This window comes from Anneissia japonica, unplaced genomic scaffold (genome assembly GCF_011630105.1).
Source record: "Anneissia japonica isolate Jap-2015-1 unplaced genomic scaffold, ASM1163010v1 scaffold287916_len461452_cov168, whole genome shotgun sequence".
NCBI lineage: Eukaryota > Metazoa > Echinodermata > Crinoidea > Comatulida > Comatulidae > Anneissia > Anneissia japonica.
In genome coordinates, this window is record NW_022690767.1 from 97328 (window position 1) to 112633 (window position 15306).

Sequence of the window (15306 nt, forward strand, 5' to 3'; positions counted from 1 at the left end):
CATACATACACACACATACATACATATGTATATAAATATACATACATACATGTACACATAAAAAAATTAAAGAAACATAGGTAGAAGCAAAATTTTGAATAATAAAAATGGGGATATGCAAGGTAAGAGAAAATCAGGTAAGATTAAGCAGGAATTATTGGTGAGGATTTGAAATAGAATGCTTAAAATATGAAAGTGTCATAGATTTAAAGTTGGTTTTAATATCATCCGGGAGTTTATTCCATAATTTAGTAGAACGGTAAACAAAAGTTCTTTTACCTTGCATATTATTCCAGGTGTATTCAATAAGAGTGTTTTGTACAATGCGTATGCAAATCATAATTAAAAGCAAAATTCTTAGATAAACAGGATGGAGCATGACCATTTAAACATTTGAAAATCATTATGAGCAATTGTTCGTCCAATTTATCACTAAGTTTACTCCACCCTAATGAACTTAAAATATTTACAACAGGGGTTTTTATGTCAGCAGAAATTAAAATTCTTCCTAATCTGTTTAAAAGTATTTGAAGAGAATTTGAAAGGGTAATATTACAGTTTGCATTAGTTCCAAAAATCATAAGTTTAGTTTTCTTAATATTTAATGTAAGTTTATTTTTATTAAACCATTCAGCAACTTTAATTAAATTTGAATTCAGTTCATTTTGGAGAAGAGTGGGATCTGAAGAACTGCATAAGATGGTAGTATCGTCGGCATACATTACACATTTACATTGAGTGACATTTGGTAGGGAATTAACATAAATAATAAATAACAATGGGCCTAAAATTGACCCTTGGGGAATACCAATGTTAATTTTCATTGGATCAGATTGGGTTGAATTAATTTGAACAATTTGAGACCTATTATTTAAATAAGAAATGAACCAATTTAGGGCAGGTTCTTGAATACCATAGTCATTAAGTTTTGATATGAGGAGTTTGTGATCAATTGTGTCAAAGGCCTTTTTTAAATCAATAAAGATGGCTGCAGTTGCTTTGCCTTCATTAAAATTATTGAGAATATAATCAGACACATCAATGAGGGTAGTACTTGTTGAATGGTTTTTCCTAAAGCCAGATTGTGATTCATTCAAAATATTAACTCTTGTCAAATAATCATATAATTGTTGGTGTACAGCTCGTTCAATGATCTTAGTTACTATTGGTAGGATGGATATAGGTCTGTAATTATTAGACGTTTCGATAGTCTTGCTTCTCAAAGGACAAATTCATTATAACAGATATTTTTGCGAACCAGCCCTTCAAAACATGTATTCCCCTCTTTATTGCATTACAATTAGGCCTAGAGGCAGGATGAAAAAGTTTCGGGGTCATTCATCTCACACACAAAAGATCGCGCCAGAGTAGAAAAGCTATCTTAGTGCGGATTGCAACATGAGAAAGATCGCCTGTGAAGTAATCTTTAGCCTTTTCAAGTGAAAAATGACAATGAAAAAAAAAATGTAAAAAGGAAAAAAAAATTGGGATTTCCCCAAAAGTGATGCGCGCGAGGGTGATAAACTAATAATTTTTTTTATGGGGCCATATTCTATACTCTTTGGTTCTACATAATAATTTTCCTGGCATTCTGACTTAACATTATTCAACATAATTTTTAATGTGCTTTCTACATAAACTCTTAGTAGTATGGTAAATGCTATGCTTTTAAATAATTGGTTTGTGTGCAAGCAGTCAGCAAATAAAGGTCATTTGATTTAAATCACTAAGTACAGTATGTCTTGCAAAACAGGTCATGCTTCTCTAGTTGGAGACACATTCACCTCTGACCATGGATCAGGCCTGATGGATCCAGCTTGCAACCATTAACTGATGCATATTAATTCCTAGTGTTTCATGCATTTTTTACAGCTTTCCTACTTGTCAAATTTTGCAAGTTGTACTCAATGGTATATGATTGACTGACGCGCTGCTAGGAATGCATTGTACAGTACAAATTTGTTCACCTTTATTGAGATCATCCAAGCATAAAATTGTTTTTATTGCCATTGTATCGTCACGTTTTCAAACAAACATTAAATAGGACTCATTGCCTTGACTAACAAAGTCTAGATCCTGTAGAATTCTTCCTCTTAAAGATATTACTTTCATGTTTACTTGGAATTCATAATGCTGTTATTGCAGTAGTATTACCATGGAGGAATTTAGTTTTTTTCTGATTTACTGATTAGACATAAAATCAAATATTTATTCTATAGTAATTGTATTTTTTGAAATGACATTTTAAACAATGCCTAAATTTTGTAGGCAGGAAGAAAATTAGAATGTATCAGGCTAAATATAGAAACATGTTTATAACATGCTTTTTTTTAAAGGAGAAATATTTTTCTTCTCACAGGTGAGGACGTATGTTTTTTTTATACATTTTTTAAATACACATAATACACTATGGTAGGTGCCTGACATACCTACTGTATCTGACCATACACGATCATTGTATCACTAAGACTTGGCTGTACAGTAGGCATAGTACTGCAGTACCTGGTTAGTGTAATAACTCAGAGCCGGTGCAACCTTTTTCAAAGTGGGAGGCCCACTAGTAAGATGAATGGGAATATGAATTGCGAGGGAGCAGATCATACAAAAATCTTCATAGACATTATATATTTTCTGCCAGAAATTCTTAAAAAAATAAAAATTAGCAACAAACTGATTTTTATTCATAGTCAGTCAGTGAGTGTTTGGTCTTGCTATTCATTGCAAATGTAAATTGTAGTGTGCACTACAGTATAGGAGTTTCATCCCTTTAACCACCCTATTGTATTTGATTGTACAGATGTCCTTCCAAATCAACTACTGGTATAAAAATATAGACTGTCAAGGGTCATACTATAGACAATGCCATGGTTTTGCCAAGTTATTGAGCCAGTGCGAAAGAGAAATGTTGCAACGATTTAACTACTTTCTTTGTTTTGTTGGCACAATCCATAAAAATTCCCCTTTAATGTGCTAATTCGTTGATAATTTATTTGATACTGTAATGATAAATTTATAGGTGTTGCCGAAATAGGATTAACTTATTTGTAATTTCATTTATTAAGGCCAGCAAACTTACTAAATAAATTAAATTAATGTACTTGGTGTATTTCCTAGTTAAAAAACTGGCTTTGAATATACCACAGTTTTTAACACTTTTTATCACACCAGTAAGCATGTACACTATAGTATACTATTAGGAATATGCTAAAAAATTGTTTCCTAAGTGATACCGTCCTAAAAAAGTGAGCTTTTTTGTCTGGCAATACTTTATTTGTTTTACCTTGAAAGAACCGAGTTCAAACATACTTGAGTGGTTCAAAACTACCTTTTATATATAGCTTTACAGTATGATCTTAACCATGGATTTTTGCTCTGGTTGTCATAGCCAAAAGATACATTAACTGATGGCTGGTACAGCAAGTCTTTATAAACTTTCATTACCGTATGCCTAATCTCACCTATGATCCTGAGCATTGTGTACTGTACACAAAAGCCAGGATAATTTTTTGTAAGTAAAAACTCCTGACAGAACTGTAGACTGATTTACATTCAATTACTGGTCTAAATAATAAATTATCAGATAGTTGCAGAACCATGGTGGGCACTCCATGTCAAATGAATTATAAATATACATTGATAACTTAATTATTTTTCCATACAACTACCGCTACTTGACCACTGTGTATAACAATAGGTTCAGAAATTGAAGGAATACTTTAAGGATTAGAACTATCATCTCTAGCCAGTTATAGTAACATTTACATTACCTAAAATAGCTCTGTACCAACCATTATGGGGTAAGATACTATAGACCCCCTATGTAAACTGATTTTTCTATAAAAGTCAGATGGTTTACATAATGGCATTCAAGTTGTGAATATTTAAAAACTAGTGGACGAGGTCGAAAAAGTGTTGTTACGCCCTTTTTCCCCCAGTTTTTAAATAATCAAAAATCTGTATCTCATAACCGTCCTTAAGTTTTTCGTCAAACACCCTTTTTGTGTCTTAGTGCCCAATCACACTAATAGTTACGTCGGCTCAGGACTGCCTCATGGTCACCTTTTTTAAGTGTGAAAATTTTAAGCCGGTCCAAAGCCGACCTAAATTTAGTCTGACTTGAAAGTCGGCTGGGACCTGGACTGACTCATCTTCATATAGGTATTTGAACTGAACCAAACATGGGTCGCAGAGGTCGCTATGATAGCAGTTAATTCTAACATCTTATACCATAACATTTTGTGCAAAAACCAGGAGGAAGTGCGACCCTGAACAGACATGAAACACTAACTGCAAAGGGAACGGTCATTATTTGGCCATTATTTGGCGGCAGTAGTTTATTCAGCCCTGGGCTGATATAATAAGTGTGATTGGGCTCTTATAAATTGTAATATAACATCAAAACCATTTTTTCCTCCAGAGCCTGACTTTAATAACATTAAGGCTGTTAAATCGAGGTTTGTTATTATATATTGTTAAAACCATGTAGTGTCACTGTGTGACAAAAGGAAGAGTAGAATGAATCCATGACATCACCATGTCATCTAATCAACTAAACACAGCCCATTTGAACAATCATTATTATTCATATTATTTAATGGTTATAACGTTCATAATTTCATAGATGTTAGTGTCATACAAAAGGTGGATTCATTGCTGCATGCATATAAAATTTTAATGAATTTTAATACAGCGGGTGTATATTTTTAGTCCGTATCATTACATATGCTCAGTGATCTGATGCCATATCATTAAAGTGTATTAACATAATGGCACCTTGCTTGATTTTTATTACCAAGCTGAATATGTGTCTGCATTCATTATGAATTATTTACTGTGTGTATAGGTCATAGGTTATGAAGCATCATCTTGAAATTTTGTACTGATAGTCTACCAAAGTGTCAATTATGTAACTTTTAAAGTTGTATAAAGCAATGGAAATTCATATATTCATTCATTTTTATTATTATTATTGTCCGTAATGTGTTTAGGTATTGTTCATTTTTCATTGCGAGGGACAAAAATGTATATACAGAATTTTTTTAAATGAAAAAGTTGATTTAAATAATCCCAACAATGTTTATATTTTATGAATGGATAGGAGTCATAAGGGATTGTACTGTATTGAAAATGATGAATAAAGTGTATGACCTTATTTTTTTTTTTTTTATTGTTTTTTTTTTTTGTTCTTTTATTATTTTTTACATTAAATCATTTAAGATATTTAAAAAAATGTTTTTGTATTGTTACTTATTATTATCATCATCCTCATTAATGTTCATTGTAATCAACATTATTTTTAATGTCACTGTAATTATTTATATTATTAATTTTTTTTTTTTCTTCCATTCCTAGTCATAGCATACAGGATAAGCAAGGCAAAGCTGTTTCAGCTTATCGCTAGCTGTGTGTATTATACGTACTTTACGTATTGTACTGTACATGGGTATAGATTGCATGTTGTGGGAATTGCTTATCAGGATACTTTGCATTTGAGGTATTGCATGACATCAACTAGGAAGTTAATGTGATGACATTTAGATGTCAGTAATTTTATGCTTTCTTGCTTAAGTAATGTATCAATATTATAATATATATCGGTAATTAAAGGCTAACTGTACACCTACCGGTAATATTTTTTGTAAGCTTTCATCAATCAATCAATCTGTAGAGTGTGATTATTATTGTAGGATGTTTCTGACCAATATACATAATAAAGATTGTGAGCATTTAAAAATGATGCAAATAATTCATTTCACATGGAATAAAGGTAATGGTAGATTGGTATTCATTATAGAATTTACAGTATGTAAATGAGCTGTTAAGGAACCTATCATACTAAGCTTTGGAATCTTGTTGTAAAGGTAGCCAGTTCTTTTCCATGCCACCCTTGAATTCTCCCAGTATATTTCAACCAGGTACATTAGTTAACTAACAGCTGAGTGAACTGAAAGATAAAGGTCGTTGACATGATGTAACCACTCAACCGCTGTGGTTACTATGATTTCATTTTTTATTTTTTGGCAGTATATAGTGGTCTTTAGCAATCACCTATCTGTGCTGTTGCGTCGTTTCGATGACATGGCGAAGTGCTTAGAAGCATTGTTTTGTATTAAGCGCTCTATAAAACCACATTATTATTATTATGAGTGGACCACGTAAACATTGTCATCTCCCACCAGTTTGTTCTATACCCGATTCACACGTACAAAAATCTTACCAAATGTAACAAAATGTAACCAAAAGTAACATTTTACGGCACGTGTGAAAGTACCACCGTGTAATACCCTTGTAAAATCTCGGAGCGTCTCGGTAATCTTTACCAGCCTCGCTGAGGCTGGTAAAGCTTCCGAGATGTAACATGGATGGATCTGCACATGCGCAGGGATTTCAACACAACAACAATCTACTGTTTCACGGGGTTCTTTGAATTTTCTTCCTTCTGCATACGATTCTGATCCACTAGAAATTGATAGGCCTAGTTTTTCTCAATGATGTATGAATTACCCTTGTTATTGATGTTAATTAGTAATGGTAGAATAAGAAGATATACATAAAATGAACGTCGGGATGGTGTTAGTACTATTACTAGTATTAAAAGAGTCGACAGAAACGTTGGAAGCTATGCCTAGTTTAGTAGTAGTAATACAGCAGTTGTTAAGGGTATTGATTGCTTCGAATGTTTACTGTGATGGTGAGTTCAACAGTCCATCTGTGACAGGGGTTCTCAACTAGGCCTAGGCTAGACCTATATCGCAGTAGGGGGGAAAATGGTTCATTGAATAAACACTGAATAAATTTTACACAACCTTGGCATTACCTTACAGACGCGTGTAAATGCTTTTTATCTCGGTAGGAATAACTCGGGAGATCGCTCGGTTACAATTTGTTACTTTTTGTTAAATTTAACTTCACGTGTGAATCAGGTACTAGACTTCTCCTTAATGCTTAAATTGGATGCCTAGTAGTAATTATGGTGCTGTTTGTCATGTGCAAGAAGAGAAGACATACCTACTACCACTACTATTGTAGGACGGCCACAGCCGAGCCCTAGCGTGGATCCTCCATCATCATGATTCTGCTAGCTCATTTGTCTCTTCTAATCCACCTACTGTATAGTATTACAATGTATGAACTGTGGACCTAATTATTAATGACTTTGATTAATTTATTATAATTTATGATATTTTTTTTTTTTTTTAATAAGATTATGGAAGAAAGTAACAGACAATTTTGGACAAGTCATGCCTCTTGATTGGTCAACATCACGGACAAGAGCGAAGCAACTCCCGGCACTCAATCTGAAACCTAATAGGGTAATGTATATATTGCATTTGGCATTTTCTCTGAACAGACACTTCAAATATAAACATTGATATCGTCTCCTTACAATATTTGACTTTCATTCCTTTTTTAGAGAGCAGACATCTTAATAAAACAATGGAATGATGCAACTTGACTCTTGCATTTTGCAGTAAAAAGATATTAATATAAACATTGAGTAAAAACTGTTATATTTTCTGTAACATATTTCAAAATGCATTATTAAATCAAGGCTGAGAACTGGCATTTTATGGATAATCAAATTGATAATATACTATAGATTGACTAGTCAAGTATATCACAAATACTGGTAATATCAAATTGACTTCATGCCTTGCATGTTATTCCCCCAAGGTTTTCCATCATTATTTAATATTTTAGGCAATATTCTTTTAGTCTGTTATGTTTATCTCTTTATATTTTCTATCTAGCAGTAAAAGCACTTATGAATAATTTAGTTAATGAATGATTAAGATATAAACTAGTAATAAAATATTAATTATGTAACATTTTGAAAGTTTGTATAATTATTAAAAATTTATGTGTAAAGTTCTACCTACTGTAGATATTTAAAAAAAAATTACCTACTGTAGTTGATTCTCAAAAGAAAAGTTGAAAATTTGAATTCAATTATCTTTCATTGCAGTACTGTAGACTCATACAGCAAACTGTGACTTGAACTCTTCTACTGTACTTTAGACTAATTAACCAAACAATATGTCAAATATGGATAACATGAGTAAATCACTAAACACTCAAAATGTAATGCGAAATTTACTTTTATAGATTTAGAAAAAAATTTCTAATGATTTTAATAATCATAACAATGAAGGAATTGCAGTTGAGAGAATTGGAAAGGGTTCAATATACTGGGTTACCTGTACATGATGATGTTTTCATTGAAGTTAGTGACAGTGACTAATGTAAATAATAAAAAAAAAAACCATTCATTCATTCTTGATCATCTTGTGCAGTTAGTCATTTGTTTTGTATGTATTCTGGATTGTGATATTTTTCATTGTTTAAAAGATGTATATTGTCCCTTGCTAAATACCAAAAAAATCATAAAAATATTTTTTGAAATTAACTTGCCCATTTTGAAGTAACATAAAAGGTTATCAACTTGAACATAGAAAATAGTGTATCTAAAAAATGTCTACCCATCCGTTTACAGCGAAAAATGATAGAAACACTTCCAGTCACTGGAAATGTTTTATTATTTTTATTTTAATTTTTTGGTTTAAAAATCAGGGTACACATTTTTTAAATTCAATAATTTTTATGCACAAGGTAATAATTTGTATGCTATTGCAATATGAGAAAGTTTATTTAAATTATTTTTTATGATTTTTTGAAATTAGCAACGGACAATACATCTTTAATAGAGAACTGTGATGAAATATTGGCAAAGGCGAGTCAAACTAGTCACTCATCGCAAATCGTGTATCACAGATAATGGCCAAAATATGCTGGAATGTCAACATTCTCAAAATATATTTTATTGCACTAAACTAACCTTTTTATATCTACTGTATACATCATGCTATGTTGTTATTTTCTCCATTTTCAATGTTAAAACAACAATTTTTAACTATTGGGTGAAAAATCGTAAACTTTGAAGGCTGATTTCTCAGATATTGTTCATTAAGCAACTATGTTTAAACTCCTGTAGCTTCTTAACAAAATGTCAGATTTAAATGATTCTTTTTCCATGCTGTAGCTTTCATTAAATGCTACTTAATCCTGTAATTAATAACTAAAAATCAATTTTTGCGAGGAGTGACTGGTTTGGCTGTCTTTGCCACATTTTTGGTACCCAACTCTCAATATCAGATTACTGGTTTGAATCCATAGAGTACAGGTACCGGTACATAATTACTGAGTCTTTTCTCTTAATATTATTCTTTATTAAAAACATCACAACCTAGTATAATTTAACAATTGTTATATTTGTTCAAAGAGATAAAATGCTACACATGTTTGGAAAATTCAAGTTAGTTGAAGGGAATCCTTGGAAGGTTAGCATGCCAATATATTTAGTATAAACTGTATCTCAAGGAGTGAAGCAACATCTTTCACTGTGGTGCTTGTATCTTCATTGTTTGCAATATATTGATTGTACCATCTTAGCAGGGATTGAATTCACTCTTGTGAGGACCATAGCCCGGGGAGCTCACTTGCGCACCAACCAAACGGGGGTCCCGCAGCCAGTATACCCCATAAATGCTGGAACTCCCCCCATATTTTCCACACTTGTGCTACCAAGTCCTCCGGGACCATAGTGATGTCGTTGGGAATATCCTGGTAAAAGTCTGTTAAATTTGTAGCATGCATCCAATAAATAGTGTTGCACAGATTATTCTTTTTTTATTTGCCTAGTTAATTTTTTTCCCTCTTTCTCATGGTTAACTAATTAATCAATGTTCGATCAGAATAAAAAAAATATACTCAATTATCTGACTCATAGTGATGTAATAGGATTGATGACTTCAGTGTCTCACTTTCAGAATCAATCATAATTGTTTATTAACAAAAAAAAATCATATATTTCAACCTGTGTTTGTCATAGCAGTGAGAGTGTGTCCAGCTAAATAGAATACAGTGTCTGATTTAAGAGGGAAATGTATTGTTTTAGTAGAGAAAGGTTTTAGACTTTCTCTTTACTCACATTTAAAATGTTTCAATCAACTATAAAACAACAGACTAGCAATTAATATTTGAGAATAATTTAGAATACTTTAGCCTAAATTACAGGTAATTTATATTAGTTTATGATGTTCAATTGTCAAAGCGATAGCAGGATAATTTATAGTACCAATAAGCCTTTGTCACAGAAACTGCACTCCGTATAATTTTCAAGATAGTCGCACGAAATTGCACTTGGCTTGCAAGTGATTCTACCGGGTTTAATACATTATAAGTCAATGTGGATTGTTACACACAACTGCACTGCAAATGAATAATTCTTAGGAAGCTGAAATATATTATGTATTCAGGAATATGAATTCGCATTTACAATTTGGAATATTTATTTGTAGTTTGTAGCTTTCTCTGGTAGCTATAACTCCCTCTGGTCATTCCATTGATGGATTATAGCATAGCATACATTTCCTGTCGTAGATTTCATAAAGGCCTTTTTTTACTGTGTAATTGTAAAATTGTAGCTCTTTATTTCTCAATAATCTGCAGTTAGGTTTCATATCAATTATGCAATATTGAATTGTTTCTGAGTTAGCTTTTTGAATTAACTGAGCATCCTTAGTCATTAAAAAAAATGATTGACACAAACGAAAAAAAAAATCAATTGTACGTTTTTTTTATACCTGAAAATACTTCATAGAGGCTATTTTTCTGTTAAAATTTCTTCGTCACTCACATCATGAACTAACGCAATGAAAGTAGATTGTGTGAGTTTGTTAAAACAAAAAACATGTTAAAAAAACTGTGGTTGTTATGAACTGTTTTTAAAATGTGGTAAAGAATACAAAATTGCTGTACAACCCAATACATGCTTATTTTGACGCCTATTTTTGTTTTCATGAACTAACACAGTCTACTTTCATGGTGTTAGTTTGTAATGTGTGGCCGTTCCAAGGCTAAATATGTAACTGAACAAAAAAAAAAAATAGTTGCGTTCAAGTTTACCATGGGACTTTTGTGTGAGTGACGATTTTACCAACTGAAATGCTTTATAATGGTGATGGTAGGCAATGAATGAACCCAAGGATTAGGGTAGGCCATATGTTTATAAGAAAACGAAATGCTGAAGACCAGTTCTGATAGATCACTATATAGTGTTTGGCCAACACAGCAGTTTATTTTTTACCTTACATATTAAGTATGTAGTTAATTATGGTAGATAAAAGGCCTCATTTTTGTTGTAACTATTTGAAGTCTTGATGAGTAAGGGGTCGTGCAAAAACTATTTTAACGCAATTGCCGCGTTATCGGCTATTTTATCAGCTACTTTCACTAACGCGGCAAATGGGCGTGGCCTAATATTCACCGTTCACGAGCTAACGAAATAATTATTGAATATGCATGATCATTCGGCTACCGCGGCACTCGCGATACACTAGCAGTGCATTCATCCATGTCACGGTACTGGAAGTTGTATTGTCGGTTGTTTCGTTTCAAAGAACTTAGAAACTGTAGGCCCTACTGTGCTATTAACGTCGAACGTGGGCATTGTTTTTGTAATCCTCAGTCAATTCATTGATGTTTAGCCTATGCTTAGTTTAGTTAGCCTCTTAGCTGGGGCCGTAGAGTTCGTTCAGTCTAGCTTCCTAACTAGGCCTAAGTATCGCCTAGCGAGCCTAGTGCTAGGCCTGGGATAGATGTCTTATAGCGTTATAAAGCCTAACCTATGCATATTTTATTTAACGTTATAATATAGTCTAGCCATGTAATTTACGTTTCTTGAATTTGTTGTATGTTAAAATAATCCGAGTGCTGAATTTTCAGAGATAAAATAAATTGCTTAAAGTATTATCTAGCCTAGTGTAAATAAATACAGTAAATATTAAACAAATTCTCCAGACTAGGCCTAGCATATATATAATAATTATTAATATGGCCTAGTAGGAGGAATGAGTTAAAATAAATGCTTTAATTAAATCTATGACTTATGTTAAGTGGGGCATCTAGAAATCTTGAAGTAGGGGTGCTGATGGGGCGAACAAGTGAAGTGGGGTGGGGGCGCCTCGCCAAATAAATTAAATTAAAATTAGGTGATTTTTTTCACAACGTCCAGGAAAAGTCTGAATGATATTTCCAACTAACTGGCTATTCTACATATAGCCTAGGCCTACCGGTATATAATATCACTTAAAATATTATATTCTCCCCCAACTGCCATTGAGACCAACAACAAGAAATGTAGAAGCCATGCGGACGTCTACATGTTAAATTTTTGAACCCCATCGCGCCCGGTATCGTATTATTAACATAGGCTAAATTGATGCCTAGCTGGGAAGCCCCATAATATAGTACACCACCGTGATAAAAATTTTGCTAAACCAGTACACTATCTAATTTCAGCATGATGTTTGATGTACAACACGCGGGCTCGTGGGTCGCCTGTTGTACACATAGTAGATATACTGATAGGCCTATCCTAATTAAACGGGACGATATGGTAAGTCTGATAAAGGGTTGTATTTTGTGGGATTGATTTTGAATGGAGTAATAATGTCATTTTTAGCAATATTTGTATGTACTGTATCTTTTTTGAAAACACAGATTCTATACTATTATTACTATATATTATTTACTCTTGAGAAATGCTCAAATTTTGTGAATTTCTAGTAGAACTTTAGGTGTACTTTCTATGTTGTTCTCTTCATGTGTTATCTAACGATATGTTTTTAATAAAATGTGATTAAAATCAGGGGATGTATTGCAAATTCTAGTTTACAATTTATTATTAATAACGATTAATTATATTTCTTTACAGGTAAACATAGGCCAACTGCATCATGTTAAGTTATCCGCCGTGAAAGGTTATTCATTCATTCATGTGTTACTGTAAACTTATTCATCAATAGCGGCGTACAAAGGAAGTTCTCTACATAGTATCGCGCCCCTCGTTAATATATGAAAGGGGCGCGTCTCTGCAGCAATACGATGTAGATGGACCATGTTGGATATTAATTAACGTTTTATTTTACGGAATACAGATGACAACAGAGAATATGAATATTTCAAATAATTCAATCTATTTATTCATCACTTTTATCTGTAGAAACAAACATAGGCATATATTTATACAAACTTGTTATGGCAATGAGTACAAACAATTTACTCGAATGCTCTAGTCGTCTTCTTAAGTATAAAACTGTGATAGCGACACTTTTCATTGATCGCATTTTTAATAACTCTGAAATCGATATGTATATTCGGAAATTGTTTGAAAACCTGATTGACTATGGCCGTAATCCGTCTAAGATCTAGAGGGAGCTTCCCTCTGTGCCCACCATAGTTGCTGATAGCCATCTCATTTTTGGTGAACAATTCTTCCATCAACCCTCTTACGAATAACGTCGGTTTCTTGTTTAAGCGTATTAGCTTCATATATGTAGCTAGCTCCATCGTTACCGGTGGTGGATACTTCCTGTTCTCAAATTGCACTTGCCCATTCTCTACTGTTCCATTTTCGGGTAATTCCAACCCATCCTCCTGTTCTGAACATATTCCGGAATATCCCCCCACTGTTGAAGCTGATGCGGTTGCTCGTTCATGATTGGTTTGTAGCAGAGCGTGAATTGCCGACATTGTCTTCTCCATTCTTCCCAAGCGCGCGTTCGTTTGACGAATTTCTTCTCTTAGGTCGCTAATGTCTGTACTGCTTGCGCCGCGCTTTACGTGACTGTCGATCATACTCATTAATTCTGCACTGAGATCAAAGGGATCTTTTGTTATGCGAATGCTGGTTCTTGTTGAGTGCATGTCATGGCCCTGCAAAGTCGTGGACTCCAAGTCGGGAAAATCTACGCAATAAAAAATAATAATAAAAAAAACCAACTATAACAAGCAAATCGATCCAGTGTTCTAAAGTACTGTAATTTATTATAATGCATTTCCTTTTCTTTATTCAAAGCATGGTTTCGTGATGCATGGTTTCGATACTTCAAAGTAGGCCTATTCATTGAAATGCCATTTACAAATATAGGCCTTCATTAAAATCAGTAAATCGAAGCAGAAATAGTATTTTAATTGTCTGAATAATAATTTACAAAACTTGTTGATTATTAAGGTATAAAAAAATATCCGCTATTCATAATTTGTAAATTTCGGCTATATGGCAGCGTTAAAAAAGCCAGCATATATTCAACATATTCTAAATCGATTAAACTGTTACGGTAAAATTACAACTATATTGTGTATTAATAATCACTACTAAACTGTAAATTAATCGTTATTTAATTACAATAATATTAGATAATCATGAACACTTGTTACAGCAACTTATTAATGTTGCATGATCTTTTCAGTATCGGCGCTCTAACACAGGCTAGCTGGACATAATCAACAGCTTTATACCCAGTCCAAGAAATATACACGCCGTTTTCTTTTACTTCTCGAACAGTCCCCAGTAGCCACGCTCCGCACGCAGGGTCGATGCCATGCACCTTGCTTCCAGCTTTAAATTTCATTTCGAGTACGGTGATATTACTAGCAGGTGTATTGGGATTGCACTCAACTTGTCAAATGATGAAGATGTGAAAAATGCACCGTTTATCATTAGTAGGTAGGCCTATTGAATGCTAGTTTGATTGAAACAAAAGACTAGCGTATACGCCCTGTACAACAACTCGCTTTTAAACTGAACGTTTTACAGAAAACAATGCCCAGCAAACGTAGAGCTCCATTGTATTTAATGTTTTGCAGTTTTCGTACGCCCATCAGAGCGGAACACCATGGCTATAACCTAAATGGCAATGACCAAAATTAAACGATAATTTCAATAATTAGATTAATTAGACCTACTGTGTATATGTATGTATGTGTATAATATGTATTATTGTATAGGCCTATACAGTACAGATATAAATCTATCGTATATTTTTTAACATCGGGCCTACGTCTGTCTTTACGGTATGTACCCACATTCCTGAAGGCGGCGTACAAAGAATGTTTTTGCTTACCCTCCTACAAATGCAAAGATTATTATATTATTATTATTAAGAATATAATTAATAATAATAATAATAATTATTATTATTATTATTATTATTACTACTGTTAACGTATTACTGTCTGTATATATCATAGCTTGAGTTAGATGATAATGCTTTACTGTTATTTTTTATTACATTCCTATAGATTGTTACTGATGACGATTCCGTCATAAGGTACGAGCACCAAGCTCAAGCTGAGAGTGTCGAAATGGACATTGAGGACAAAGAACCAGCCACTTTGTAACCTAGTGTCTTTGATTACTTATTTATATTGCTCTACGTGTGTATTGAGCCTGTCTCTTATACA

General features: G+C 33.1%; 1 protein-coding gene across 5 annotated transcripts in view; it reads left to right on the forward strand.

The window, feature by feature from the left end:
• Window positions 1-15306, forward strand: part of LOC117099946 (fasciculation and elongation protein zeta-2-like) — a 52654-nt gene that overhangs the window by 4138 nt on the left and 33210 nt on the right. For all 5 annotated transcript variants that reach the window (XR_004444049.1, XM_033239475.1, XM_033239474.1 and 2 more), the window contains exon 2: window positions 7205-7313. Coding sequence is in view for 4 of the 5 variants with exons in the window: in XM_033239475.1 (XP_033095366.1) it covers window positions 7205-7313 (109 nt within the window). In the remaining variant the exon portion in view is untranslated. The remainder of the gene's footprint in view (window positions 1-7204; window positions 7314-15306) is intronic.